The sequence below is a fragment of the Bos indicus x Bos taurus genome, chromosome 15, assembly GCF_003369695.1.
Source record: "Bos indicus x Bos taurus breed Angus x Brahman F1 hybrid chromosome 15, Bos_hybrid_MaternalHap_v2.0, whole genome shotgun sequence".
NCBI lineage: Eukaryota > Metazoa > Chordata > Mammalia > Artiodactyla > Bovidae > Bos > Bos indicus x Bos taurus.
The window spans coordinates 29885266-29913246 of NC_040090.1; the positions used below are offsets into that span (position 1 = coordinate 29885266).

The following is a 27981-nucleotide window of genomic DNA, read 5'->3' on the forward strand; positions in this document are numbered from 1 at the left end:
AGAGTATGGCATGTAGTAGCTGTCCCCAAAATGTCCGTTGAATAAATGATTTGAATAAATGATTCCTTCCAGCCTTCCTCCCTTCTTTCATTTTTCCTTCCCTTCCTTTCCCTCCTATCCATCTATCCATCCTTCCTTCCTTCCACTGAGGCCTTCATTATTCTTCCATCACCCAACATCCATCCAATTCCTCCTTCCTTTCCTCCCCAGGGCCTGCAAAGTCCAAAGTATCAAGAGATTTCTTGACAAGGGTCTTAAAAACTTTTCAGTTTGCCCTCTTGAAACCTATCAAGATATATTTTACTTCCAGGCACTGAAAAAAAGTCAACTTTGGCCTCAAGTTCCTACTAAGAGAAAAAAGTTCACAAAGAAAATCCATGGCTACTGTCTTCAGTATCAATGGATACTGAATAAGGCTTTATTGTTTCCTCCCAGAATAGAAAGTTCAACTCTTCTGTTCAGCAGAGCAATTAGTACAATCCTATCCTGAGGATACCAGAAAAGGATAATGTTTACTTTTCTTTAAAAAATTCAGTTCAGTCCCTTATTTCTTTCTAATCCATATTTGAAAACCAGTTTCCCCCTTCCCCAACTCCCACCTCCCCGAAAGTAACTACAATAAATCCTTTTGCTCCCCCGCCCCACCCCCAACCCCATCCCTTTTGCCTCATACCCCAAAATGAAAGAACCCTGACTGAGTTCATTATCAGTCTCTTACCCTGCCAGGAAAGCTAAGGAGTAGGAGCTGCTCTTGGAAACAAATGCCGAGCGGTGTGTCTGTATCATCTTGCCTCGGGAAGGTTCTTCATTCTCTGAATCTGAGAGGCGTGCAGGACACTGGCAGGAGACAAGGGAGACAACACCGTCTATTTGGGGTTCCCATGGACTCTCCCACAGCTGTTGTTCAAGTCTCTCTATTATATGCCCCTTCTCTCTCAGTCCAATCCATGTTGCCAACTGCCTCCTGGGATCCCAATCTGGATAGCCCAAATACAGCTCAAACTTAATATATCCAAAATCAAACTCACTATTTCTCTTCTCTAAGTCCCACTATGAACCCAGTTAGAAGCCTCAATGTCATCCATGACTCCTTCCCTTTTTTCAAAGTCATAATAACATTGCATAGAGCTCTTGAGTACCCCAACACACCCAAATATTTTATTTCATTTACTCTTTAACCAGTTCCACTAAGAAAGGCCTATTATCTTTTACAGATGGCAAACTGAGGCTCAGAGTAGTTAATTTGCCTAGGATTTTACAGTTAACAGGTAGCTAAGGCTGGTACTTCGATCCAGAGCATCTGTTTTCAAACTGCCTCCACGTTATTCCTACTTTGCTCCTTTGTACTCCTCACATGTCTCTCAGATCTAATACTCTACTGTCTCTCATACTCTACTTGTGTATACTCATCATCACTGCCTTTCCTTAGATTCTCATCATCTCCTGCCTTGACTACTGCAATAATCTACTTACAGGTCTTGCTCTTTCCAGCCTTTCTTCCCTCTAATCCTCTCCATCCTATTAAGCACACAGATCCCATCACTCCCCTGCTTAACTGTTGGTGACTTTAGGATCAAGTCTAAATACCTCAGCAGGATCCAATAACCTTCAAAACCTAGATCCAACCTTCTATAAAGTTTTTTTCCCAGCAGTTCCAACACAGGTAACTCCTTGAGCTCTACAGCAATCAAACTACTCTCAACTCTCCACATGTACCATCATAGTCTTTCAAAACTTCTATTCTTTGGGACATGCTATTAGTCCCTTTCCCTAAGATTCTCCTTCCACATTTTTTGCCTATAAAATATTCACTGACCTTTCAGAGGCATCTTAAATACTATTTCTCTTGAAAGGTTTTTCCATCAGCTTTTTCCATCTTGCTGACACTATTTCATTTATCTTCACTTTATTTTCGAGTTTCTTCTTGAGTTTTTAAATTTATAATGTTTCTTTTACATGTGCCTTTTACATACAACATATGAGAATTTGCTCATGATTTAATATGAGTTTCTTCTTTATAGTGTGTATGTGTGGGCTAAATCACTTCAGTCATGTCTGACTCTGGCAACCCTACAGACTGTACCCTGCCATGCTCCTCTGTCCCTGGGATTCTCCAGGCAAGAATACTGGAGTGGGTTGCCATTTCCTTCTCCAGGAGATCTCTCCAACCCAGGGACTGAACCCGTATCTCCTGCGCCTCCTGCATTGGCAGGCAGGGGGAGCAACTATCACACTGAACTGTAGCTTCTTATTTAGGAGTCTGACTTCTGTTTTAGACAACTGACTCGGACAGCAAATGATTACCTTTTCTCTAAAACTTCTGATACTGTTATACAGTAGGTAAACAAAAAAAATGTCTAATCATCTAATGATTAACCAGTTTTCTAATGATTAAGTTAATATCAAAGTTAGAGTTATGGACAGAGGCATGCAAGGCATCTTACGGCTCAGAGTACATTGTATTCCTTAAATGTTTTGCTATTCTCTAGGCTGATAGGCACATTCATACAATAGGCTAGGTTTCCAACAGCCTGCAAGAAAGAGTTCAAGGATTATAGTTTACAGAGAAGCTCTTCAGTTTTGTAGGGTATCTATCACTCCTTAAAACCCTGTTGTACAAACTATTCACTGGAGAGACGTTAATAGCACTAACTAACTCATTACCAAATATTGTGGGAAGCAAGAAAAACCTTTGACATCAATAGACTCAACAAGGGGGTAAATAATGGCAATTCTTCTTTATTTAGGCTTTTCTACACAATCAATTCAGTACCGAATAAAAGAATATTCAAATTCCAGCTCTACTATTAGCTACCACTGTCACTAGAGGTTAGTTGCTTTACCTTTCTGAGTCTCAGTTTCTCATCTATAAAATTAAGAATTCTCTCTCTACTATTAATACACCTATTGTGATAAAACATAAAAACACACGGTGCATTAGCTCACAAGTAGTAAATGGTCAACAAAAGATAGATTGTTTACATCAACATAAGTATTATAAGAAAACACTTTAGTGTTATAATACAAATATGCCAGGTTTCTTTTAATTGTTGAAAATAAATTTACATTATTATAAATAATTACATAAAGAGAAAGTACTCTAAACCCCAACTCCTCTCTATTTCTACCCCCACAAAAACCTAAAACAATAAGATAGGAAAATATTCACCTCTCATCTTTAACACTGCATAAAAATAAACCTATAGCACAGATCCCCTGGAACAGAATATGGCAAACCACTCCAGTATTCTTGCCTGGACAATGTCATGAACAGAGGAGCCTGGTGGGCTAGAGTCCATGGGGTCTCAAAGAGTTGGACATGACTGAGAGATGAAGCATGCACACAGGCAATGAGACACATGGGTATCATCACAGTGGTGGTTTCAGACAGCAAAATATCAACAGGAGATTAATTACGTAAATCCTACAGTAAAGAATAACTAGCAGGCCACTAAATAATGATGTGGGATTCTTTATTTACATGGCAAGACATCCATGATTTATAATTTATTAAAATAGATTATAAAACAGTATGTATACTAGGTTGCATTTTCTGAAAAGAGAAACAAAATATGTTATACACACACACACACACACACATTTAGAAATCTGGAAGGATATTCACCAAAATGTTTATAGCAGTTATCTCTAGGTTATGGGATGACAAGCAATTTTCCACTTTCAGCTTTATAATCTTTGGTATGGCTATAATTGTTACACCAAATTGTTTCCTAACAATTTGAACTATTATTGGTATTAACTATCATAACAGATCATAATAAACACTGTGCTATTTTATTTCCATTCTAAACAAATAACAGATAACTGCTTCCAGAATTAGCCCTTGCCTTCCTCTATTTGAATTCAACTTGATAAACATGTATCAAACTCTTGTGATGTGCAAGGTACTATGAGAGATTTTTTAAAATGGTTAAGACACATTTCCTATAATCAACAAACTTACAAATCAAGTAGAGAAACACAAACACACAAATAACCATAACATAAGGAAGAATTAAATAAGTCATATAAAAGTTACAAACTGAGGACAGGAAAGTTGAGGGGGAAGAGAATGGATAATAGAAGTGGAAAAACAAGAAATTCCTACCAGTTCCAGGAAGGCAACAGCTTTTGAACTGGACATATAGAGAGATTAATAGCTTTTCATCAGGTAAGGTTAATGGTGTATCAATGAGATGAAATGCAAGAGCAAGGATCCTCAGAAGAGAAAGCATGGGTTATACGTTTGGGAGAAAGCAAACAGCTCAGTTCCCTAGAGTTCTGGGATATAAGCAAGGATAGAAAGATAAGCTAGACTAATACTAAAGACTTAAATGTGAAGAGTTCTCATTTAGTTCCACAGGAAATGGGGAGCCACTGAGCTTTTTGATTCAGGAGGGTAAAATGATCAGCCCAGCTCTAATCATATTACTCTCTATTAAAAACAATCCTTTAGCTGACTTTCCACTGAGACCACTTGAACTTCTCTTCAGTCCCAACGAATGTATCACTGGCTAAACTAAATGAAATTACTTGTCCTACACCAAAATTTCTTAAGAAATATTTGATTGTAAAAGTCTCAAAAATATGAAATATAAATGCAGACAGAAAAAAGGTAGAATCACAAAATCTAAAACTTGAAGTGTTCATAGATCCAATTTTATTCAATGTATAGGCAATTTTGCAAAACTGGCCACGACCCATCAGAATTGGTATTAATACTTCCTGATTCCTTTTAAGATTAAATTTTAGGTTGATGTAATTAATTTCTATTTCAAAGATTGAAGTGGCAAAAGAAAAAATAATTAGAGCAAATTTCCATCTTTGTTATGAGTGGATATTTGAGATCATTTCCTCAGGGAAACCTGGGTCTGGCAAGGTCAACAACAGATTCTTTCTATCAAAGGGCCATACTAAAGAGTAAGCTCTCTGCCAAAATCGGTTTGTTCTGAAAAGAAATCTCTTTCTGGGCAGTTTTCGATGAGAACAATAATGGATAGTCCTGTTGGGGTGAAGAGGCAGAGTGTGCAGTTTTCAGAGACCACAGACAACTATGAGTTCGGGGCCATTAGTCAGAAGAACTACTATATGCACACCACCACCACGTGTTTTATTCTCGCCTTCCTAGATGAACTATATTCTCTCCAAAAGCAGTCTTTTTCCTTTTGTAGCTCCTGATGAAGAGTTTTAAGAGTACATAAGCGTTTCATATTTTTTAAACTGAATCTTTCAGAAGGTTGGAAAGCAAATAGTTGTTTTTAACAATCAAATAATAACAATTATTGTAACTGGGATCAAAAAGCCCCACATACACGCTGACAGTCAGCAAATACTATCAATTCAAGAAAGCTTATGTAATCTCAGTTTCTAAAGTTCAGGAAAAACGCCTTTGCAAAAAGTAAACCAAAAGCACTGAGAAATTATGTAACATGGCCAAAGTTGTATAATCTGTTATAATGCTGGGACCTGTTAAACAGGCAGACTTCTGGTATAGAGCTTTTTTCCCCTCTATTCTGTTATGCTGTCTGTCTTTATATATAATAAAACTTTATTAATCCACCTAATTAAAAATATAACCTGAAATATGAACAAGACAGAATCATAAAGCATTTTAACAGGTATGACTCTAAAGGTATGCTAAGTACATATAGCAAGTAATAGAAGATGTCTGATCCAATATAAATTGCTAAAGGAAAAGAAAACCAATTGTAATCATACATTTGAGCCATAATCAGTGGATCCTCCAAAGGGCTTTCCTGTATTAGTTAAATATACCATTTACAACCTTTTCCAGTAATTTGCTTGGTAAATAAGTAATGAAAAGAATTCAGGCAAGATTTAGCCCAATTAGAAGTTTAATTAAGTTAAGTTTAAACAAAGTATCTCATCTAATATTGAGGACTGACCCTCTAAGCCTGGGGGGCTACAGTTCATGGGGTCGCAAAAAGTCGGACATAACTGAGCACACACAGAAACAAACACACACACACACACACACCTTGTAACTAGAGAACTATGCTGTTTGGGTTATTATAAAGAGTAAAGGGAAATAAAATACAACCTTTAAGGAAAGTTCATCCTCCTAGTTGAGGATATAACACATACAGAACTCCATCAAATAACAACACCTAAGTCAAAATGACAATATATGTATAAAGCTTACCCAAAGTAGCATATACCACACTAGGTTCTTCTTCTCACTCACCATTTTTCCCCACTGCTCCCCCTTAATCTTTTCACGCAAGTCTGATTGTCCTGTTCACAAATCATTTTCTCCAGCTCTCCATCTGGATGCTAAGTTCTTCAATACTCCTAAGTTGCACAGTCAGTGACTGTTACTGATCACCAAGACAGGTTTTTCAGATCCACGTCACCTGGGCTAACGGCTGATTTTGAGACAGGTGTCCATCAAAAAAGTGATCTACTTACATGCTCTAGATTTGTCTTCAGTACTACTGGCTCATCTCTTTTTTTCTGTTCATCCATTTTCCTTTTTCCTATTTCTGTGTCCTCTGGTAACAACTTGTGGATTTGATCTTCAGAGGTTTTCTCCTCTTGTAACTTTTCTTCTCGCAGCTAAAAATACAAATCACATCGAGACAGTAGTTTTAGGCAACAAAAGACTTAAAAATATCATTTATTCAGTAGTCTATTAGAACAAACAGGAAAGTTCTGAGACTATTTTCTTATTGGATATAAAGCCCTCTTATTTTTTAAGTAAGTCAACTTCTACTTGACTCTTGCCAAACATCCACTTCATGGCTTAAGATTTAACTTCTCTGCATTCTTGAGCAATATGAAATCACAAAAGCTAAGATAATACACATAATCAAGAACTAAGGTTTATTCACTTAGCCAAAAAACGCTGAATCTAAAAACTTTCTTTATTTCCATAATCCAGATATAACTGCAGTAGGCCAGGAGAATAGCAAAGATGTATGCCACAGAGGGTCAGGGAAGTTGGACTAAGCAAGAGAGGGCTTTGGGCCTATTGGCAACAGAAAAAATGGCTTATAACAGTCCCAATGTCTTACAATTTATGCTGTTTTCTTGTTACCTACAGGACAGGTCAAGTACATGGTCTACAAAGAAAGTGAAGGCAGACTAATATGCTCCTCATTTCAGGAAGGTAGCATGGCATTATGAAAATAAGATAGCTTTTGGAATTAATTAGTATCTTGCTATATACTTACGGTATATCAAGAGTTCCTTTCCTAACCTCCCTTTATTCTCTTCTCATTCCCTGGGACTTTAATAAAATTTCAATGGTACAATGTATATGAAAGCAATTTTAGGCTACTAATATTTTTAATCACACTTATAAAAATAAAACTAGAGAACAAATTTTTTCATTGGCTGTCAACTCAGAGTTATAAAACAACAATAACAATAAACAATATTCAGTTTTTAAAATTAATATTTCTTTTTTATTTTTTTAAGTTATGAAAGTATAGCTCATTTACAGAAGACTTGGAAAACCCAGAACAAAGTAACATATAGTCCCACTTACATTACAATTATTTTTTAAGTAGGCAAATTAAAAATTTTAGTTGGAGTTTCAATATCAAACTGAAAAGTTAATAGAATGAATAGACAGAAAAGTAGAACACAGTAGACTCGAGGGCTTCCCAGGTGGCGCTAGTGGTAAAGAACCTGCCTGCCAATGCAGGCTCTCTTGGTCAGGAAGATCTCCTGGAGGAGGACATGGCAACCCACTCCAGTATTCTTACCTAGAGAATCCCATGGACAGGAGCCTGCCAGGCTACAGTCCATAGGGTTGCACAGAGTCAGACATGACTGAAGTGACTTAGCACACACGCACTCACACACATGAACCAATTGGTACCATGAACCAATTCCAGATAAATTAAGATTTATACAATTTTATAACTATAAACTATAAACTTCTATAAACTAGAAGACACTGGAACATTTCCAGGGACATAAAACAAGGTGCAAAAATTTCACGGTCTAAAGGTATTAAAATCATACAGAGCCTGTTCTCTTATCATTGTGGAATTATGTTAGAAATCAATATCAAGAGATATATGAAAATAACCCACATATTTTTAAGTGCAATGTGACATCTACCAAGAGAGTTCATTGACTTAGTCATTTAAAGCCTCAATAAAGTTAGACTGAAAAAAACACAGACGGTGATTGCAGAGAAGAAAGCATTTAAATGAGAAATTAATATCCAAGACACTTTAAAAACCCCATGCATCTGGAAATTAAATGTCTACTTTAAAATGATGGGTGTATCTAAGAAGCCATAACAAGGAAAATAAGAAAATTTTTGTAACAGAATAAAAATGAAAAGAGAATTTATCAGAATTTGTTGCATGCAGCTGAAACTGCTCAGTGTAACTTAAATACAATGTGGAATCTTGGAAAAGGTATGAAAACAAATAATGGACACTGGCATAAAATTTTATGAAATTTGAACAAAATCTGTACTTTAGTTAATAAAACCATATCACATGTTAATTTACTGTTTTTGATAAAGATTTAGCCTTATATTTCCAACTTCCATAGGTATGATTCCAATAAGCCTGAACTAGTCTTAACATGCTGAGTCTAACTAAAGAGGTTATGAATATGCAAAGAACACCAAATACAATGTTATATAAGGAGGAGATTCAAATGAAATAATGTATTCCCAATTTCTCAAGTCAAACAAGAACACAAGAGGATGAAAGCTGATCCATAGCTAGAGAGAAAGCAAACCTGAAGTCTATGCTAACTGCCTACATGAAAGATCAAAGCCTTTTAACAATCTTAGATGAGAAATTCTTATTCAACATGACCACAGGCTTCACTAAGGGGCATTTCACTTGAGAACAGAAAGGCAGAGTGGCAAAAAGAAAACAAGTTTCAGCATCACCTTATCATTTACTGAACTGGTGTGTCAGATGTGGCACTAAAAAAAAAAAAAACACTAAGATTTACGATTTAGGTTCAGTTCAGTTCAGTCGCTCAGTCATGTACGACTCTCTGTGACCCCATGGACCCCAGGGTTCCCTGTGCATCACCAACTCCCAGGGCTTGCTCAAACTCATGTCCATTGAGTCGGTGATGCCATCCAACCATCTCATCCTCTGTCGTCCCCTTTTCCTCCTGCCTCAATCTTTTCCAGCATCAGGGTCTTTTCCAATGAATCGATTCTTCACATCTGGACACCAGAGTATTGCAGCTTTAGCTTCAGCATCAGTCCTTCCTATGAATATTCAGGATTGATTTTCTTTAAGAGGGACTGCTTGGATCTCCTTGCTATTCAAGAGACTCTCAAGAGTCTTCTCCAATCAGTTCAGTTCAGTCACTCGGTCGTGTCCCACTCTTTACAACTCCATGAGCTGCAGCACTCCAGGCCTCCCTATCCCAACACCAACTCCCAGAGCCTACCCAAACTCATGTCCATTGAATCGGTGATGCCATCCAACCATCTCATCCTCTGTCATCCCCTTCTCCTCCTGCCCTCAATCTTTCCCAGCAACAGGGTCTTTTAAAATGAGTCAGCTCTTCACATCAGGTGGCCAAAGTATTGGAGTTTCAGCTTTAACATCAGTCCTTCCAATGAACACCCAGGACTGATCTCCTTTAGGATGGACTGGTTGGATCTCTGCAGTCCAAGGGACTCTCAAGAGTGTTCTTCAACACCACAGTTCAAAAGCATCACTTCTTCAGCACTCAGCTTTCTTTATAGTCCAACTCTCACATCCATACATGACTACTGGAAAAACCATAGCTTTGACAAGATGGACCTTTGCTGGCAAAGTAACGTCTCTGCTTTTTAATATGCTGTCTAGGTTGGTAATAACTCTTCTTCCAAGGAGTAAGCATCTTTTAATTTCATGGCTGCAATCACCATCTGCAGTGATTTTGGAGCCCAGAAAAATAAAGGCTGCCACTGTTTCCACTGTTTCCCCATCTATTTGCCATGAAGTGATAGGACCAGATGCCATGATCTTAGTTTTCTGAATGTTGAGCTTTAAGCCAACTTTTTCACTCTTCTCTTTCACTTTCATCAAGAAGCTCTTTAGTTCTTCTTCGCTTTCTGCCATAAATAAGGGTGGTGTCATCTGCATATCTGAGGTTACTGATATTTCTCCCAGCAATCTTGATTCCAGCTTGTGCTTCTTCCAGCCCAGCGTTTCTCATGATTTACTCTGCATACAAGTTAAATAAGCAGAGTGACAATATATAGCCTTGACATACTCCTTTTTCTATTTGGAATCAGTCTGTTTTTCCATGTCCAGTTCTAACTGTTGCTTCTTGACCTGCATACAGATTTCTCAAGAGGCAGGTCAGGTGGTCTGGTATTCCCATCTCTTTCAGAATTTTCCACAGTTTGTGATGATCTACACAGTCAAAGGCTTTGGCATAGTCAATAAAGTAGAAACAGATGTTTTTCTGGAACTCTCTTCCAATACCACGGTTCAAAAGCATCAATTCTTTGGCACTCAGCTTTCTTTATGGTCCAACTCTCATATCCATACATAACTACTGGAAAAACCATAGCTTTGACTAGATGGGACTTTTGTTGGCAAAGCAATGTCTCTACTTTTTAATATGCTGTCTAGGTTGGTCATAGCTTTTCTTCCATGGAGCAAGTGTCTTTTAATTTCATGGCTGCAGTCACCATCTGATGTGATTTTGGAGACCAAAAATATAAAGTCTCTCACTATTTCCATTGTTTCCCCATCTTTTTGCCATGAAGTGATCGGACCGGATGCCATGATCTTAGTTTTGAATACTGAGTTTTAAGCCAACTTTTTCACTCTCCTCTTTCACTTTCATCAAGAGGCTCTTTAGTTCTTCACTTTCTGCCATAAGGGTGGTATCATCTGCGTACCTGAGGTTATTGATATTTCTCCCGGCAATCTTGATTCCAGCTTGAGCTTCATCCAGTCCATCATTTCGCATGAAGTACTCTGCATTTAAGTTAAATAAGCAGAGTGACAATATACAGCCTTGTCGTACTCCTTTCCCGATTTGGAACCAGTTGGCTGTTTCATGTCCAGTTCTAACGGCTGCTTCTTGACCTGCATACAGATTTCTCAGGAGGCAGGTCAGATGGTCTGGTATGCCTATCTCTCGAAGAATTTTCCAGTTTGTTGTGATCTACACAGTCAAAAGCTTTATAGTAGTCAGTAAAGCAGAAGTAGATGTTTTTCTGGAACTCTCTTGCTTTTACAATAATCCAACAGATGTTGGCAATTTGATCTCTGGTTCCACTGCCTTTTCTAAAACCAGCTGCACATGCGGAAGTTCATGGTTCACGTACTGTTGAAGCCTGGCTTGGAGAATTTTTAGCATTACTTTACTAGCGTGTGAGATGAGTTTAATTGTGCGGCAGTTTGAGCATTCTTTGGCATTGCCTTTCTTTGGGATTGGTGAAAACTGACCTTTTCCAGTCCTGTGGCCACTGCTGTTTTCCAAATTTTCTGGCATACTGAGTGCAACACTTTCACAGCATCATCTTTTAGAATTTGAAATAGCTCAACTGGAATTCCATCACCTCCACTTGCTTTGTTCGTAGTGATGCTTCCTATGGCCCACCTGACTTCACACTCCACGATGTCTGGCTCTAGGTGAGTGATCACACCATCGTGGTTATCTGGGTCATGAAGATCTTTTTTGTACAGTTCTTCTGTGTATTCTTGCTACCTCTTCTTAATATCTTCTGCTTCTGTTAGGTCCATACCATCTCTGTCCTTTATTATGTTCATCTTTGCATGAAATGTTCCTTTAGTATCTCAAATTTTCTTGAAGAGATCTCTAGTCTTTCCCATTCTTTTTCTTTTTTTAAATTTCCCATTCTTTATTATTTTCCTTTATTTCTTTGCATTGATCACTAAGGAAGGCTTTCTTATCTTTCCTTGCTATTGTTTGGAACTCTGCATTCAAATGGGTTTATCTTTCCTTTTCTCCTTTGCCTTTCGCTTCTCTCTCAGCTATTTGTAAGGCTTCCTCAGACAACCATTTTGCCTTTTTGCATTTCTTTTTCTTGGGGATAGTCTTGATCACTGCCTCCTGTACAATGTCACGAACCTCCATCCATAGTTCTTCAGGCACTCTATCAGATCTAATCCCTTGAATCTATTTGTCACTTCCACTGTATAAGCATAAGGGATTTGATTTAGGTCATACCTGAATGGTCTAGTAGTTTTCCCTACTTTCTTCAATTTAAGTCTGAATTTGGCAATAAGGGATTCATGATCTGAGCTGCAGTAAGCTCCCAGTCTTGTTTTTGCTGATTGTATAGAGCTTCTCCATCTTCAGCTGCAAAAAACAGAATCAATCTGATTTCAGTATTGACCATCTCGTGAGAGTCCATGTGTAGAGTCTTCTCTTGTGTTGTTGGAAAAGGGTGTTTGTTATGACTAGTGCTTTCTCTTGGCTAAACTCTGTTAGCCTTTGCCCTGTTTCATTTAGTACTCCAAGGCCAAACTTGCCTGTTACTCCAGGTATCTCTTGACTTCCTACTTTTGCATTCCAGTCCCCTATAGTGAAAAGGACATCTTTTTTGGGTGTTAGTTCTAGAAGGTCTTGTAGGTCTTCACAGAACCATTCAACTTCAGCTTCTTCAGCATTACTGGTTGGAGCATAGGCTTGGATTACAGTGATACTGAATGGTTTGCCTTGGAAAAGAGCAGAGATCATTCTGTCATTTTTGAGACTGCACCCAAGAAGTGCATTTTGGACTCTTTTTTTTGACTATGAGGGCTACTCCATTTCTTCTAAGGGATTCTTGCCCACAGTGGTAGATATAATGATTATCTGAGTTAAATTCGCCCATTCCAGAGTTAGGTAATGTGTTCAAATTCAGAGCCATAACCTTTGAAAGTGAAGTCGCTCAGTTGTGTCTGACTCTTTGTGACCCCATGGGCTGTAGCCTACCAGGCTCCTCTGTCCATGGGATTTTCCAGGCAACAGTCCTGGAGTGGATTGCCATTTCCTTCTCCAGGGGATCTTCCCAACCCAAGGATAGAACCCGGGTCTCCCTCATTGTAGACAGATGCTTTACCATCTGAGCCACCAGGGAAGGCAATCTACATTTACCTTGGTGGTTCTCAGCCAAGGATGATTTTACAGCTGGCAATGTCTGGAGCTACTGCTAGCTGTCACAGCTGAGGGGATAGATGTATGTTGCTACTGGCATCTAGTGGGTAGAGGCCAGGAACTGCTACTAAACATTCTAAATGCATAAGATAGCCCCCAATAATATATACATACACAGATGTTGCCATTTTAAAAATTTCCTGTTTTATGTATTTTAGCGTTACTTTGTTCAGTGCTTAACTGTGTTTACGTACTATGTTCTCTGGCTTTTTAAGTGTTTCAGAATGCATCCTTTGCTTCCTAATAATGCTTATTGCTGCTCTCAAAGTTTTTGACAGTGAATTTGTGCTATTGGCAAAACAACTTTTTCATTGCAATGTTGAGTCTCTGTGAACACAGCATCAAATTGAAGTTAAAAATTTACAAAACTGAAAACCCCATATATCTGTTTAAATCTTCATATGAATCATGTTGGTATTTTCTCTATACTGGATTCTGTAGATGCTAGTTTTTGGTCCCTTTTGATGGTTATTTATAAGGACTTGAGAACTTGGTCTCTAGGAAAGAGTTTTTATACTCAGGGAAAATGGCTCAGATAGTGTCAGACAATAGCATATAAACTTGAATAAGAAGAATTGATAGCTGCTGTTCATTGAACTCTTCCATGTTTCAGATATGAAGTTTATAGAGCTTACCTTATTTAATCCTCAAGGGCTTTGTTTGTACCTATCATTACCATTTTATAGACACAAAAATTAACACTCAGTGGTTATTTCCTAAAGTCTGTGTTTGAACACTGATGAGCTTAGATTTTAAAGCAAACCACTGGCTTCAAATACTAGCGTTTCCCAACCTCAGTACTATTGACATTTTGGGCCAGATAGTTCTTTGTTAAGGTGAGCAGGTCAGAGTCTGAGTAGAAGGCTTTTTCATGAATACTTTGCTGGGGAGCAAGAGTTAAGGATGGAATGGTACAACAAGAAACAGCAAGCCAATAAAAGTGGTTGGGCTAATAGTTGTCCTACAGAGGACAATGTGAGAAACTGTATGAAATCCAGCTCAAGACTCAATCTGATGTGAGAAACGAGGAAGCAAATATTATATACATATATATGTATGTGTGTGTGCGCGTGCGTGCATACATAGACTCCCACCTCCTGCTGACCAAGGTTTGCTCCACTGGATGTTAAATACCCCTCACACTGGCTTGTACAACTCCAGTAAGTTCCCATGGAAAGCACCGTACAGCAACCACAGAGGAGCCCTAGACCTAAAAGCAAGAAGCAAGCAGTGTGAGCCAAAACAAGAGATCTCAGACTGTACCAAGTGAAGTTGCCCACCTCTGTAAAGTGGGATGCTTTTTACTGCCTCCATTTTTTAAAATGTTTACTTATTTATTGGCCATGCTGGGCACTCACGGGATCTTAGCTCCCTGACCAAGGATGAAACCTGTGCCCCCTGCAGTGGAAGGGGTGAGTCCTAATCACTGGACCACGAGGGAATTCCCTGCCTCCATTTTTAGATACTATTAGTGACAACTATTGACTTCCATATAGTAATCTCATTCTCAGCCACACTACCAAGAATACCATGTAATTTTTTTCCTCAAAGTATCTTTACTTTGTCATTATTAATTTTTTAAAGTAAACTTCTTTTAGGCTGTGCTTTGCACGTGGGATCTTAGTTCCCCGATCAGGGATCAAACCCATGCAGCCTACAGTTGAAGCACGGGGTCTTGACCACTGGACCATCAGGGAAGTCCCCAAAATAAACTTTTAAAAACCAAGTCACTATACACACAGTGTACAAATGGTAAGTGTAAAACATGAAAAATTCTACAAAATAAGCACATCCATGTGACCACCACCCAAATCAAGAACCCCTTGTGCCTACTCCTCACCCCAAAATATCCATGATCCCAGTTTACAACACCAAAAACATACTTTCACTTATTTTTGAATTTTATATAAATGGAATTTTATGTACGTACTGAATCTCTCTTCCTTCAGTCAACACTTCATTTGTGATCCAAGAGGGAGGGATATATGTACACACATAGCTGATCACTTTTTGTATAGCAGAAACTAACACAACATTGTAAAGCAACTACCCCCAATTTAAAACTGAACATTCCATTTGTGAGATTCATCCATGTAGGTGTATTTAGTAGTTTGTTCTTTCTCATTGTTTTATACTACTCCATTGTTTGACTACAAAATAACTCAATAATTTTATTATTATAGATATTTGTGTAACTATTAATTTTTTTATTCACAAATAAACTACTATGGCCATTCTTGAAAATGTATCCTGACACATATACTGTTCTGTGGGATATATTCTAGAAGAGAAGCTGTTTAGTCATAAAGTAGGGGTACACTGCCATAGCTTCCCCAAATTAATTGTACAAATTATACTCCCACCCCAATCTGCAATGGAGCAGGAATGACAGCTGCTCTCAACCTTGTTAACACTCAGAACTGTCTATTTTAGCCATTTCAGTGCATGCATATTGATACTGCATTATGACTTCAATTTGTATTTCTCTGATGACTAAAGATCTAGAGCAGTTTCTCACATGCTTATTGACTATTTGGAAATTCTCTTTTATGACATGCCTGTTTACATTGTTGCCCTTTCTCCTTTCAAATATTTGGAATTTCCCCTAATAATATATAGGAGTTATATACTTTTTGGATATGAGGCAATTTTCAAGAAAAAATACATACATACAAGAAACACACACACACTTTCCCCCTCTCATACTAGCTTGCCTTTTTTATTCTCTTGGTAGTGCCTTTTGAAGACAAGAAGCTCCAGGTTTTAATGCAGTTTAACATTAGTGATTTTTTAAAAAGAAATTGTCTCATAGTATCTTTTTTTTTTTTACTCTGTTCCCGGCACTTGAAGATAGAACCAGCGGACCGGAAGCTGCTGGTACTGAAGATATGACGCCAGGAGGCCAAAGCCCATTCCTTCTACCTCCGTACATTACATGGATCGGGAATCCCTGCCAAGAAAAGGAGGGTCCACAGGCACCACCCTCCTCCCCAAGATCCCCAGCACAAACCCCATGTCTACAAAGTCACACTCACTCAGTCACCTCCCTCATAGTATATTTAAGGAATTATTATTTGACATTTCACACACAGATCTACAATCCACCTTGAGCTGTTGTTTTATTCTTTTTTTAATCAACTATGTTAAGGAATAACCTACATATGATAAAATGATCACACATGGAATGCACAGCTCAACGAACTTCAACAAATGTATATATCCATGCAACCATATCCCTAATCAAGATACAGAGCATTTTTACCACCAAGAAAGTCACCTCAAACCCACTAGTGGGAATTCCCTGTACAGTGCTTAGACTCTATACTTTTACTGCCAAGGGCCAGTTTGATCCCTGGTCAGGGAACTAAGTTTCCACAAATCATGCAGCATGGCCAAAACCAAAAACAATAAAAAAAACCCACTAGTAATCAATCTCCCACCCTACTCAGCCCAAACCAACACTTAATTTTATAACTGTGATTACAGATTAGTTTTGCCTACTATAAAATCATACAGCATATATTCCTTTTTGTCAAGATTCATTCACAGCACATTTTTTATATTCATCCATGCTACTAAGTTCATTATAATACTATATTCCTTATATTCCTTTTATGTATAAGTTATATTCTATTGCATGAATATACCACAGTATGTTTATCCATTCAAGTATTACACATGTGGGTTGTATTTAGTTTGGAGCATTATGAATAAAGTTGCTATGAACATTCATGTCTTTTTCTGAACAGATGTTTTTATTTTGCTTGTCTAAACAGCTACAAGTAGAATTGCTCCGTCAAGTAGTTGCTGCTGCTGCTGCTGCTGCTAAGTCACATCAATCATGTCCGACTCCATGTGACGCCATAGATGACAGCCCACCAGGCTCCTCCGTCCCTGGGATCCTCCAGGCAAGAACACTGGAGTGGGTTGCCATTTCCTTCTCCAATGCATTAAAGTGAAAAGTGAAAGTGAAGTTGCTCAGTTGTGTCTGACTCTTAGCAACCCCATGGACTGCAGCCTACCAGGCTCCTCCGTCCATGGGATTTTCCAGACAAGAGTCCTGGAGTGGGTCGCCAGTGCCTTTTCCATCAAGTAGATAAGTTATGTTTAAATGTATAAACTGCCAAAATGTTTCCTATGGAGATATACCATTTTATACAATCAGTCCCCCATATCCATGGGTTCCACATCAATAAATTTAACCAACCACAGATCAAAAATCAAAAATCAATCTGCCAGAATTCCCTGGTAGTGCAGTGGATAAGAATCCTCCTGCCAATGCAGAGGACATGGATTCAATCCCTGGTCTAGGAAGATTCCATGTGCTGCAGAGCAACTAAGTACGTGCACCACAACTTCTGAGCTCGCACTCTTAAGCCTGTGAGCCTCAATTAATGAGTGCCTGGGCCGCAACTACCGGGCCCGTGTGCTGCAGCTACTGAAGCCTGTGCATCCACAGCCTGTGCTGCGAAACAAGAGGAGCCACTGCAGTGAGGAGCCCACGCACTGCAATGAGGAGCAGCCCCAGCTCTCTGCAACTAGAGAAAGCCTGCATGCAGCAATGAAAAGCTGGTGCAACGAAAAATAAAATAAATAAGCGTTTTAAAAATATCAATCTGCCTTTGCTGGAACCTGTGTACACTGAACCTGCAGATGCCAAAGGCCAACTGTACTCTGTTTTTCATAAGGGACTTGAACATCCATGGATTTTGGTATCCACATGGTTTCTGGAACCATTACTCCGTAGATATGGAGGGAGGATTATAATCCCACTAACAATTCATGAGAAACCCAGCTTATTCTCATACTCATTTGGACACATGGAATTCTTAGCCTTTTAATTTTAGCTATTCCAGAGAAAGTAGGGGATATCCCATACGTGATTTTAGTGAGTATCTCCCTGCTGTTTAACTATGTTGAGCACCTTTTCACATTTTCGGTAGCATGTCTTCTTTTGTGAGGTGACTGTTTTCAATCAAGTGGCAGATGCATGTTGATGTATGGCAAAACCAATACAATATTGTAAAGTAAAAAAAAAATTAATTAATTAAAGAAAAAAGAATGGGAAAAAAAAAGTTAAAATGAAAAAAAAAAATTCTAAATAAAAGTCAGCTGTTAGATATTTTGAGAATATCTTCTCCCAGTATTTGCTTTGTTTATTTTCCAAATGTATAGAAGATTTTAACTTTAATAAAATTCAATATATCATTTTTTTCTTCTGTGATTAGGATTTTTGGGGTTCTTGTCTAGTAAATCTTTGCCTACCCTAAGGGCAATATTTTTTTCTTCTAGGTCTTCTTCTGCATAATTTTAGCTTTTATGTTTAGTCTACGATCCATGGTATACAGATCAAGACTGACTTATTGACAGGATAAGTCTGTTCCAACATCACTGTTGAAAAGACTGTTCTTTTGCCACTGAATTATTTCTGTGTCCTTAGGAATATCAATTGACTATTTATGAGGGGGTCTATTCCAGGACTATATTCTATCCATTGATCTATGTCTTTTCCCTATGCCAATACCATACTCTCTTGATGACTATCATTTTAAAATCAGGTAGTAAAAGTCCTCCAATAAAAAGTCATTATTCATAGACATGATCCTCCATGTAGAAAATTCACTAGAATCTACAAAAAAAGCTACTAAAACTACTAAATGAGTTTAGCACAGTTGTAGGATAAAGTATCAAAATGTAAAAACCAATGGTATTTTTATATACTTGCAAGAATTATAATACCACTTACGGTAATATCCAAAAATGTGAAATCTTTAAGATACACCTGATAAAAGATCTGGAAAGTGAAAACCACAAACCACTGCTGACAGAAACTAACGAAGAACTAAATAAATAGAAGGATATCATGTTTATGGGTCTGAAGATAATTACTGAGATATCAATTCTCCCCGAATTGATCTATAGATTCTGGACACTCCGAATCAGAATGCCACCAAGTGTTTTTGTAGAAATTGGCAAGCCAATACTAAAATTCAGATGGATATACAGTGAACCAAGAAGCCAAAATAACTTCTTACTATGCTGCTGCTACTGCTGCTAAGTCCCGTCAGTCGTGTCCGACTCTGTGTGACCCCATAGACGGAAGCCCACCAGGCTCCATCCCTGGGATTCTCCAGGCAAGAACACTGGAGTGGGTTGCCATTTCCTTCTCCAATGCATGAAAGTGAAAAGTGAAGTGAAGTCGCTCAGTCGGGTCTGACTCTTCTTACTATAAATCTACAATAATCAAAACAGCATGACACTGGTGTAATAAACAAACAGATTAATAATACAGATACAATATAGAGTTTAGAAACAAATCCACAATATGCGGTTAACTAATATTTGACAAAGGTGCAAAAAGCAATCCAATGAAGAAAGGATAGTCTCTTCAGCAAATGTGCCAGAATAACTGGGACATCCATATGTACAACATATATAAAAATTAACTCAAAATGGATCACAGACCTAAATGTAAAGCCTAAAACTATAAAACTTCCAGAAGAAAACACAGGAGAAAATCTTTGTTAACTTTGGGAAAAGAATTCTTGGATATAACACCAAAAGCAAATCTACAAAAGGAAAAAAAAATGTACACAGTTCATTTTTTGAAAGTTAAAAACTTCTACCATTCAAAGGGCTCTAAGAAAATGAAAAGACTGATACAGGGAGAAAAATATTTACAAATCATATACCTGATAAGACTTGTATTCAAAAACATTTCAAAATTCAACAGTAAGAAAATACAAATAAACACATGAAAAGATGCTCAACATTATTAGTCATTAGTTTAGTTCAGTTCAGTCGCTCAGTCATGTCCGACTTTTTGCGACCTCATGAACCACAGCACGCCAGGCCTCCCTGTCCATCACCAACTCCCGGAGTTCAACCAAACCCATGTCCATCGAATCGGTGATGCCATCCAGCCATCTCATCCTGTCGTCCCCTTCTCCTCCTGCCCTCAATCTTTCCCAGCATCAGGGTCTTTTCCAATGAGGCAGCTCTTCACATCAGGTGGCCAAAGTATTGGAGTTTCAGCTTCAACCTCAGTCCTTCCAATGAACACCCAGGACTGATCTCCTTTAGGATGGACTGGTTGGATCTCCTTGCAGTCCAAGGGACTCTCAAGAGTTTTCCCAACACCACAGTTCAAAAGCATCAATTCTTCGGCCCTCAGCTTTCTTCACAGTCCAACTCTCACATCCATACATGACTACTGGAAAAACCATAACTTTGATTAGACGGACCTTTGTTGGCAAAGTAATGTCTCTGCTTTTTAATATGCTGTCTAGGTTGGTCATAACTTTCCTTCCAAGGAGTAAGCGTCTTTTAATTTCATGGCTGCAATCACCATCTGCTGTGATTTTGGAGCCCCCCAAAAATAAAGTCTGACACTGTTTCCACTGTTTCCCCATCTATTTGCCATGAAGTGATGGGACCGGATGCCATGATCTTCATTTTCTGAATGTTGAGCATTAAGCCAACTTTTTCACTCTCCTCTTTCACTTTTATCAAGAGGCTCTTTAGTTCTTCACTTTCTGCCATAAGGGTGGTGTCATCTGCATATCTGAGGTTATTGATATTTCTCCCAGCAATCTTGATTCCAGCTTGTATCTCTTCCAGTCCAGCGTTTCTCATGATGTACTCTGCATATAAGTTAAATAAGCAGGGTGACAATATACAGCCTTGATGTACTCCTTTTCCTATTTGGAACCAGTCTGTTGTTCCATGTCCAGTTCTAACTGTTGCTTCTTGACCTGCATACAAGTTTCTCAAGAGGCAGGTCAGGTGGTCTGGTATTCCCATGTTTTTCAGAATTTTCCACAGCTTATCGTGATCCACACAGTCAAAGGCTTTGGCAAAGTCAATACAGCAGAAATAAATGTTTTTCTGGAACTCTCTTGCTTTTTCGATGATCCAGTGGATGTTGGCAATTTGATCTCTGGTTCCTCTGCCTTTTCTAAAACCAGCTTGAACATCTGGAAGTTCACGGTTCATGTATTGCTGAAACCTGGCTTGGAGAATTTTAAGCATTACTTTACTAGTGAGATGAGCACAATTGTGCGGTAGTTTGAGCATTCTTTGGCATTGCCTTTCTTAGGGAAATACAAATTAAAACCACAATGAGATACCATTACATAACAACTAGAATTGTGAAAATTAAAAAGACTAACCCTACCAGATGTTGGCAAAGACTGAGAGAAACCAGAACATTCATACACTACTGGTAAGAATTAAAATGGCAAAACCACTTTGGAAAAGTTTGGCAGTTTCTTTGAAAAGGAAGCACACATACCATATGATCCAGCAATTTCAAGTTAAGTATTTACTTAAGAGAAAAAAAAAATTATTTTGTACAAAGACTTGCAAGTGAATGGTCACAGTAGCTTTATTTGTAATAGCTAAGAACTGGAAACAACCCAAATGTCTATTAAGAGGCAAAGAGATCAACAAACTGGGATATGTACAATGAAATACTACTCTGCAGTAAGAAAGAATAAATTATTGATACATGTAACTAGCTGAATGAACCTCGGAATTACTATGCTGAGTGAAAAAGTGAAACAGAAAAGCATTAAGCAATTTGGACCAAAAAGAAAAAGCATTACTTGGACTTCATCATAACTAAAAACTTTTGTGCAAACTAACAAAAAAATGAAAAAACAACCTACACAGTCAGAGAAAATATTTACAAATCATGTATCTGATAAGGATTTAATATTCAGAATACATTTAAAATAAAACTTACAACTCAACAACAAAAACCCAACTCAAAATTGAGCAGAAAGATCTGAACAGACATTTCTCCAAAGAAGAAACACAAAGTTATCAATAAGGACATGAAAAAAGGCTCAACATCATTCATTAGGGAAATGCAAATCAAAACCTAATGAGATACCCACTAGAATGGTTATTTTTTAAAAAATCAGAAAATAACAAGTGCTAACAAGAATGTGAGTAATTGGGGCCCTCACACATTGTTGGTAGGAATGTAAAATTGTACTGCTGCTGTAGAAAACAGTTTAATGATTCCCTTGACCTGGCAATTCCACTTCTAATTATATACCCAAAATAAAAGAGGGAGGCAAACGGACACTTGTATTCCAATGTTTATGCAGCATTATTCACAACAGCCAAAAAGTGAGAACTCAAGAGTCCATCAGGAGATGAAAGGATTAACAAAAATGAAATGGTGTTGTTGTTCAGTTGCCCAGTCATGTCCGACACTCTGGAACCCCATGGACTGCAGAACGCCAGGCCTCCCTGTCCCTCACCATCTCCCAAAGTTTGCCCAAGTTCATGTCCATTGCATCGGTGATACCATCCAGCCATCTCATCCTCTGATGCCCTCTTCTCCTTCTGCCCTCAATCCTTCCCAGCATCAGGGACTTTTCCAATGAGTCATCTGTACATATCAGATGAACAAAACACTGGAGCTTCAGCTTCAAAATCAGTCCTTCCAATGAGTATTCAGGGTTGATTTCCCTTAAGATTGACTGGTTTGATCTCCATGCTGTCCAAGTTTCAGGAGTCTTCTCTAGCACCACATTTCAAAGGTACCAATTTTTTGGCGCTCTACCTTCTTTACAATCCAGCTCTCAGAACTATACGGGACCACTGGGAAGACCATAGCCTTGACAAAACGGAATATCCAGCCATAAAAAGGAATGAACTACTAAAACATGCTACAATGTGAATAAACCTTGAAAACATGCTGCATGAAATAAGCTAGGTCACAAAAGGACAAATATGATATGACTCCACTTACATATCTAGAATAGGCAAATTTGTAAAAAAAGAAAGGTTAGAGGTTAACGGGGGTTGGGGGGTATGATGGAATGGGGCGATATCGATTAATGGGTACAGAGTTTCTGTTTGGAGTGATAAAAATATTTTGGAGAAAGAGAACAGCGATGATTGCACAATACTATGAATGTATACTTAAGGCCAATGAATTGTATACTTAAATTGGTTAAAATGACAAATTTTATGTCATATCTATCTCACAGCACTTAAAAGGTTTTTTGTGTGTCATATAACTTACTATATAAGTATCATTAAGTTCCAGCTAGCGTTCTATCCTTTTAGATACTAAATAAATAACCTGTATGACAGGTTCACTCAAGGCAATCATCTAGCAGGAGGTTCAACTAATCTTCTGGTTAGAATCAAATAACTGAATTGTCTGACAGCTAAACACAAAAGCAAACAGAATTCCTAGCCATAGGGCAAGCCTCCACTGAAGGAACAGGCTGTGGAGCTCACTAGATTATTCAATCCTGTTGATTCGAGAGAGAGATCCCTACAGAATATTTGTAGCTGATCATGTCATGAATAATACCCATTTACCATGAAAAATTACTTATCTTCATAACTGCAAAATATGAGTGATGGGTATACAGGTGTTCATTTTATTGACCTTTTTATATTTGTTTAAACATTACAAAAATTAAAAATTTAGAAAACATTTATAATATTCATTATGCTAGTCAACAAACCGCAGGCACTGGATGATTGCAGAAATAACTGAAGGGTTTATAGGAGCCTCTGTAGAGAAAGTTCCGATTACTGTCTTTCAAATGCTAAGTAACTACCCAAGAGTATGTATTCCCTATTATTAATAGTACTTCAAATGTTAACTAGTCATACTTAAGAGTTTAGAATAAAACACATATGAACTTCTTTCAATTTGGAACCAAGTCCTATTCATCTTTGATGTCTCCTCTCCCACTTTAGTACTAGACATAGGGCCTATATGCAGTAAGTTTAATTCCATGAACATTTACAGCACACGAGAATCTGAGTTAGGAACTGCTTTTAGAGCTAAGGATATAGCCCTGACCAAAAATGACAAAGTTTTTGTATGAGGCTTATACTCTGTAAGAATGTGATTGAAATGAAAGAAGTGATTGGACTAATCAATTTTTAAGAGGTCTTCCAACAAATATTCCCTGCAATACAAACTATACCTATTTTGGTGACCGCAGCAGTCCCCACGTTTTGGGGGAGCTTCTCTCAATTCCACAGTAAAAGATAACCAATGCAGTGCTGTCATGAACACAGGGCTGGTGGGAAGAGTGCTGTTCAATGGCACTTTAAAAAAAATCTGGATATAACTGCTCTCATTAAAGTTACATGCTTATCAAAATTCCCCCAACCAAAGGTAATGTTCCATACATCTGTCTCAGGCTAGAGAAGAATTTATTACTAATGTAATACAGTCACACATAGAGTGTGCCCTTCCAGTGATGGCAAGGATGATTGAGAGAGTTCTGCTCTAAATGGACTAATAATGATAGGATTTTTCTAAAATATTTCAGACCTTTCAAAGATTAAAATACACAGATCTTTACCACCCCAGCCTCTCTAGCTGTGCAGGAAACAACCAAGTTATGAGAGCATTTATCACATAATGTAATGCATGCACTAGGCCTCACAAGTGTTGAAACAGGAAACACTAATGCTTGTTACACATGAAGTCTTCAGTTAACCTGAAGCCTTGTTTTATTTTGTGAAGCAAACCATTCATCACTTTCATCTTCTGCCACTGCATCATCCAATAATTTGCTTCTCTCTGGATCCATCTTCTAGAGTTTTCAAAATGCTTCATCTCCCACAAAGCAAATTTCATGTCCATCAGGGTTAGGCAGAATGATCACTTGCACTGTTGCTTTCCCTAGAGTGTCCAGACTCAAATGGGAGTCAGAATCCCCCGGTTCTCCCATTTTATCAAGTCTTCTGACTACTCTTTCTAGGGGCAAGAAAAGGCAATTTGTCCAAAAGCTGCTGCAAGATCACTGCCTCCAAGATGTCCTATAGCTCCAGCTTACACTGGTTATCAGCACAGCCCAGCAAACTACTCTGCTTCTTTTCATCTTTTTCACAAACTTTCATTCCTACTACATTATACCAGTAGCCAAAGGACTTCTCAAGATCAGACTCTGGTAGAGTTACTTTTAATATAGGATCTGTCTGTGGTGGACTGCGGTTCTGCAAACAGAATTTATATCCTCCAGGGGCTTTGGTTTCAAAAACAGCTCCTGCAACCTCATTGAGTGGCCACTCCAGCTTCCTGGCATTGCTGATGGCCTGGCTAGAAGAGTGAAAAAGTTGGCTTAAAACTCAACATTCAGAAAACTAAGATCATGGCATCCACATGGCAAATAGATGGGGAAACAATGGAAACAGTGACAGACTATTTTCTTAGGCTCCAAAATCACTGCAGATGGTGACTGCAGCCATTAAATTAAAAGACGCTTGCTCCTTGGAAGGAAAGTTATGACCAACCTAGACAGCATATTAAAAAGCAGAGACATTACTTTGCCAACAAAGGTCCATACAGTCAAAGCTATGGTTTTTCCAGTAGTCATGTATGGATGTGAGAGTTGGACTATGAAGAAAGCTGAGCACCGAAGAACTGATGCTTTAGAACTGTGGTGTTGGAGAAGATTCTTGAGAGTCCCTTGGATTGCAAGGAGATCCAACCAGTCCATCCTAAAGGACATCAGTTGTGAATAGTCATTGGAAGGACTGATGCTGAAGCTGAAACTCCAATACTTTGGCCACCTGATGTGAAGAACTGACTCATCAGGAAAGACCCTGAGGTGGGAAAGATTGAAGGCAGGAGGAGAAGGGGACAACAGAGGATGAGATGGTTGGATGGCATCACCAACTCAATGGATATGAGTTTGAGTAAACTCCAGGAGTTGGTGATGGACAGGGAGGCCTGGGATGCTGCAGTCCATGGGGTCGCAAAGAGTCGTACACAGCTGAGTGACTGAACTGAACTGGCTAGAAGTGATTGTGATAATCACAAAGTCATTGCCAAGTTTTTAGTCTCCGATGCCCCAACTGTAAGTCAGTTCTGCAACAAAATGATCAGCCTCAGGTCCAAATCCATCCATCATTTTACTTCATTTCCCATCATTAAGGCCTTCATGCCCAGGACATCATGATAGAAATGCCGTTAGGAAATGGTTTTCCACTTTGAACATGAAGTGCAGAACCCTGCAAGTCACCATGGCCTCCTACAGTACCCACCCCTCACACATACAGTGCCACACCACCCACAGATGATGCCAGCACAGTAGTCCCAGTGGCACTTTAAAATTTAGAGGCTTGTGCATCTGTAATTGTCTCATTTTCTTATCTAAATTGGTAAAATGGTCTACCACCCAATGATAATAGACTACAGAAATAATTTGTGAGAGTTGGAGGAGCTTCTGGCCTCTTGGTGCTTCCTTAATCTTTCCCCTGTGCTCATTCACTTCAGTAGGATCATACTCTTTGCAATCCGATGGAACTGTAGCCTGCCAGGCTCCTCTGTCCATGGATTCTCCATGCAAGAATACTGAAGTGGGTTGCCATGCCCTCCTCCAGGGGAAGCTCCCAACACAGGGTTAACAAAATTCTTTCGCCAATCAATGCAACAAGATGGAGGGCTGAGCACATTCTAATATTCTCCTTCTGCTTAAAACAACATGAAATGTCAGGAAACTTCTCTTTAATGGAACATATCTATAAAAGTACAGAAAAAAATAGCATGCCATTAGCAAACAAGATCACAAATATGCAGAAGATGGAACTAGTTTTCGCACTTAAAGGTGTGAAATTGCTAAATAAGCAATTCACACACACACAAAAAGAAATGGGTAGTAAGCACAAGATGCTCCTCCTCTCTAGTAATCCAGGAAATGTAAATGAAAACAATGAGATATTTTATTCAGGAGATAGCAAAATATTAAAAATAATGAAAAGGGACTCTCTTTTACTGCTGATGAGAAAGTCAGGTTGAAAAAGTCTTCTTAACCCACCAAAACACAAAGTGTACATACCACTTGACCCGCACTTTCACTTCTAGGAATCTCACTTAACATTTGCTCAGATATATTCATACATGTTTAGTGCAACATCTCTTCAAAATTGGGGAAAATGGGAAACAATTTAAATGATCAGTGGTTAAATGAATTATGTACGCCTCATCCACATCATGAAATATCATTCGGTATGAAAAAAGGACCTACATGAAAGCACTTGCTTCCCATCCACACATACAAAAAAAACATACTGTCAGAAAAAAAAAAAAAAAGAAACTGGCTACAGAGTAGATCATATTTTTCCTCAAAACTCCTAGGTTCTTTGACGTCTTTACCAGTAGACCGTAATACTCACAACCCTTCTCTGTGGTCGTCCCCTACTTTGCCTGTCAACTCCCTTTATTAACAGAAAACCTCAGCACCAAAGTTTCTGCCCAGCTACTCCAGTGATCATTCCTGAAGATTTCAATAGCAGTATTTTCTCTCAGGTTCTTCACTGCCTTCTAGATAAATCTTTTCTTCCATCCTATTTCAGTTACGCCCTCCCACAATCATATCCCAAACTGTCATGCTCAATAACTAAAACTACCTCTCAGCATCACATTTAAGCCTCTCACACTTCTAGGTTTCCAACTTTACTAATATGCTAGTCACCCTACTTTCCTAATTCTTTATCCCCATCAAAACTTCCAGTCCACCAACTCTACCACTCTCCCTGTCCACCACGCCCCTCATGTTCTCAATTCCTTCCTCAAACAAGCTTCTTAAAGCAACCATAGTTCAAAATTACAACTTCCTTGTATACACCTTCAGGTCTACTGCATCATTCCCTCTGTCATACTTCTTAGCGCACTTTCTAATCCTGGTTAAACCCAACCCATTGCTTACTCCATGTTCTAATTGGTCTTATTTCCATTTTTGCCCCATGAGGCAGAGATAGCTAGCTGCCTACCCAGTATTCATTTTTTCATTTCTTACTAAAAGAATCCTAATTTTACTGAGGAAACTAATGTACCCAACTAAAACACTGTTTCCCAGCTTTCCT

At 38.5% G+C, this 27981-nt stretch overlaps 1 protein-coding gene, 1 non-coding gene and 1 pseudogene across 2 annotated transcripts in view; all 3 read right to left on the minus strand.

Moving 5' to 3' along the window:
* Positions 1-27981, minus strand: part of RNF169 (ring finger protein 169) — an 87550-nt gene that overhangs the window by 21768 nt on the left and 37801 nt on the right. The window contains exons 3-4 of the mRNA XM_027562906.1: positions 6430-6576; positions 719-837 (exon numbers count right to left, since the gene is read on the minus strand). Coding sequence (XP_027418707.1) covers positions 719-837; positions 6430-6576 — 266 coding nt within the window. The remainder of the gene's footprint in view (positions 1-718; positions 838-6429; positions 6577-27981) is intronic.
* On the minus strand, positions 15953-16089 carry LOC113906116. Its single transcript, XR_003514801.1, has one exon. It is a non-coding gene; the product is annotated as a small nucleolar RNA SNORA57 (small nucleolar RNA).
* On the minus strand, positions 22854-27713 carry LOC113905187 (annotated as a pseudogene).